The sequence below is a fragment of the Oculina patagonica genome, chromosome 13, assembly GCF_052425735.1.
Source record: "Oculina patagonica isolate OP01 chromosome 13, crgOcupat, whole genome shotgun sequence".
Taxonomy (NCBI): domain Eukaryota; kingdom Metazoa; phylum Cnidaria; class Anthozoa; order Scleractinia; family Oculinidae; genus Oculina; species Oculina patagonica.
The window spans coordinates 6,805,086-6,808,739 of NC_135770.1; the positions used below are offsets into that span (position 1 = coordinate 6,805,086).

General features: G+C 40.9%; 1 protein-coding gene across 1 annotated transcript; it reads right to left on the reverse strand.

Annotated features, from left to right (window-relative positions):
• Positions 1-231: 231 nt before the first annotated feature.
• Positions 232-3,318, reverse strand: LOC144634966 (uncharacterized). Its single transcript, XM_078494013.1, has 2 exons — positions 1,834-3,318; positions 232-1,379 (listed from the first exon to the last, which is right to left on the reverse strand). The coding sequence occupies exons 1-2, from the start codon at positions 2,438-2,440 to the stop codon at positions 232-234; spliced, it is 1,755 nt and encodes a 584-aa protein (XP_078350139.1). The 5' UTR covers positions 2,441-3,318.
• Positions 3,319-3,654: the final 336 nt, after the last annotated feature.

Sequence of the window (3,654 nt, forward strand, 5' to 3'; positions counted from 1 at the left end):
ATTGTCTTTCCTTTGTTTAAATACTGTTAAAGCTAAAGCATAAAGTGTTTTTCAATCCATACCACTTTTAAAGTTATAAGAAAATGATCACGTGTTCCTCTTTACGTTCGCTAAATTAATTAATAAATTGAGGCATAGATGATGATAAATGCAATGATATAAGTTCTATTTATCAAACTCGCTGAGGTCTCTTAGTTTTGTAAAGCAACTGTGGGGATCTCAAGCTTTTTTTTACGCCTGACCATAACACTTGAGTTTTCCTAATGTATGATATCCTTCTTCGTCTGAGCCATTCAAGTCTCCCAGTCTGATTTGTGTCACAGGCAGAGCAGACTTGTCTGTCAATAGACCGCTGTCTTCAAACCAACCGGCCTTGCCATAGTTATCACAGTTACACTTTGTACCACCAGTACAAGAGTTTGTTACTCCGCATGCGCACATCTTGTCATGGCCTGTAGCTCCGCCCCAGTAGTTCATTTGTGTTCCATCACGTGACACCCACCAAGCATAGCCTTTCTCAATAAACAAGATGTCATTATTGCACTCAAACTTGATAAACTGTTCACAGTTGTGTGAGACTCGAGTGAGTGCCGCTAGCTGAGCGGTGCTGACTCCAGTGTATCGCACATCTTTACTGTAACAACCTCGACCACTACATCCAGGAATGTTACCAGCATAGGTTCTACTCTCACTGTCGTGACTGACGACTGTCACGCCGACACCGCCCTTGTCACTCATGTCACAGTACACACTAAAGTGAGTCACGCCTCCTTGGCCATCAGGGTCAATCAAGTAATTACCTGAAGAGCTTCCACTGCGTCCCGATTTTATACTGCTACAGGACATTGGTGCTTTGTACACTTCAAGAACAGATGTTGCCTCGATTGAACGCTGAGAATTTTTTGCCATGCATGAATAAGTCCCGGCATCACTTGTGGAAACGCTTTGAAGAAACAAAGTTCCGTTTGGATAAAGAACATGATTCTGAGGGAGATTTTGGCCCGCTCTTTTCCAACCAATGTGCACTGAGCCCTGAGCTGTACAATACAGTATTACATTACTGTAAAGGGATGCAACAACTTTCACTGGAGGGGTTAAGGTAAATTTGAGTTTATCGATCACTGTCACTAGTGAAGTAGCGGAATCATCTCCAAGGAGATTCTTTGCTATGCATGCGTACGTCCCACCATCTACTTTTGCTATACTGCGTATGGTCAATTTTTCATCAACAACTGAAGTCTTCTCTTTTGGCATTTGACTGAACGCTTTTCGCCACGTGACTGTTGGTGTCGGCTGACCAGTAGCTTGGCAGACCAGGCTCACGTTCTGTCCTTCTTCAACGGTGACAGATGAAGGCTTCTGAGTGATCACAGCGCCAACTAGATTAAAGAATCGAACAAACAACAGTTATAATACGGCAATTAAGCAAGGAAGAAGAAGCAATTGAGGGATCTTGACAGATTTGGGACTTTCTTCGTATCTACATGTTGATCAAAAATACTAAATTCTAATGGGTGATACTTTAATTACTGGAGATGTATTGTTACACAGACGATAGCTGTCATTTATAGTTAATAGCTGTACAGTCATGTTACTAACTGCAAACACAACCCAGATACACGAAAAAAGCAAGGCTGATTAAACAGTAAAGGAATATATTTTGAATATCAATGTCTCCTTTGCTGTTCTGTCAGTTTGCTTTTTTCGTTAATTTAAAATTTCATAGCTGATAAGATTCCACATTTGGAACCGGTGCTTCTGTCTTGTTACGCTGGACCTTGCCTACACAATTAAACCTCAATACAGTTGATAAATGTTATACTTATTACCCACCTTGAACAGACAACGTAGCCGATGACGTCATTCCTCCAAGAATATTTCTCGCGACACAAGTGTACATTCCTTCATCTTGTGACGTCACATCAGTTATCATCAGGCCACCACGTGACGGCACAACTCGTTTGTCTGCGACAAGACTGGAATTCTGTTTCAGCCACGTGACTTTAGGTTCCGGGTTTCCTTCAGCCTCGCACTGGAACGAGGCTGTACCAGTTTCGTTTACCACCATGGACATGGGAGGTGCCACAATTGAAGGGGCTGAGATAGATTTACCAGGATCGCCCTTGGGTCCTTGGGGGCCTTGGTCGCCTTTAGGTCCAGGACTTCCCTGAATTCCCTGAGTACCTTGGCTTCCTTTAGTTCCCTGTGGTCCTTGCGGCCCGGGCGGTCCATGTTTACCTGGCGAGCCTCTGGGACCAGGCCTGCCTCGTTTTACCCTAATGCCTTTGGGGCATTGAGCATTACAGACCAGGCTACTTAGAGCAATTTGAACTTCCCTTTTGATGTCATCACGTTCGATGGTTTCGCTGGCGTTTGTTTTCTTGTTTGTTGTTTCCGGCACGTGGCGCTTGTTACGAATGTGTTGTGCTGCAAGGAACATCACAAAATGAATCTGCTTAGTTGATGTTTCACTCAGTCTACTAAGCGGACTTTTCTGAGCTTCCGTTAATTTTTGTTACGCACCAGAAAGTCTAATTTGAAGTGCACAAAAGGATTGCATGAGTTAAACAGGTGGAAAGTGACTTGCAACCTAAAAAGGTTAACAAGATCTTAGTGAGAAATCGAAATTGGAACTTATTCAAATTGACACCGCCTTATTTGATTTTTTTCAAAATTGGTAGAGAAACAAACTAACGGTATGGCTTTTATTGAAAAACAATGCGCGCGAGTAGTACAAGTGCTATAAAAATTAATTAGACTTCTGGCCAGTAAACATACTATTAAACTAGGCTTTTGCTTTTCATTCTTTATTGAAATGCTTGTGCTCAGTGTTTTAGTTTCCTAAAAAATACCTAAAGTTGTTGAAAAAATAATTACTAATTAAATGCCTGTCTCTCTTCTTATTTTTCTGTAGGCTAACTTATAAAGCGTCACGCAAAAATGTCACTGAATGCTATTTTTAGTGTTGTTGCCTTACTAAAGTATTACTCAGTTGGCTTCCTTGGGTAGGCCTTCAGCCATAGCGACGTCGAATTTCCTCACTCGGTATTATCTTTAAGGAAGTCGTATGTAATAATATTTATTAATGCTGAAAGGATAACTTTTTAATAACATTTTTTCTTGATATCGTCTTACAATGGAAGCTCATTTTTTTGATGTAAAACGCAATCTTTAACTCTGTTATAAAACTTCAAATTTGTTGTGCATTAGTTTTTACTAGAATATAGGGGCGCTAGAATACTCGAAATTATTTCCCCAAAAATAAAAGAACACGGGATGGCGATTCACAGGAGTCATGTTTCAACTTCCTTAGTTTGAACCGTAGCTTCTTTAGATAAAATAAAATTCTCGTATGCCTATAACTATCTTCTAAATCAGAGTGCAGAGTGCAGAGTCGGTATTCTACAGATCGGGGTATAACAAATTACCAAGGGACTGCGGAATTGTGTTCTTTGTTTTGGGCGCTTTTCATACCGGGATTGTGTTGTGACACTTTTCTATTTTGCTGGGATAAAGAATGTGTCGTCTGTTTAACCGGGGACGTCATTATAAAGGGGCCTGCTATATCATAGTTTAAATGTAAACCCCAACCCTAACCATTAGGGAATCAGTCGGAGTCTATACAGCTAGCGATATTGATGCGAATCATTTATA

Excerpts from the sequence above, each read along its gene's own strand:
- LOC144634966 (XM_078494013.1), bottom strand. The coding sequence starts at position 2,440 with ATGTTCCTTGCAGCACAACACATTCGTAACAAGCGCCACGTGCCGGAA. Across the intron at positions 1,380-1,833 it reads GGCTACGTTGTCTGTTCAAG|TTGGCGCTGTGATCACTCAG; the intron begins GTGGGTAATAAG and ends TCTTTAATCTAG.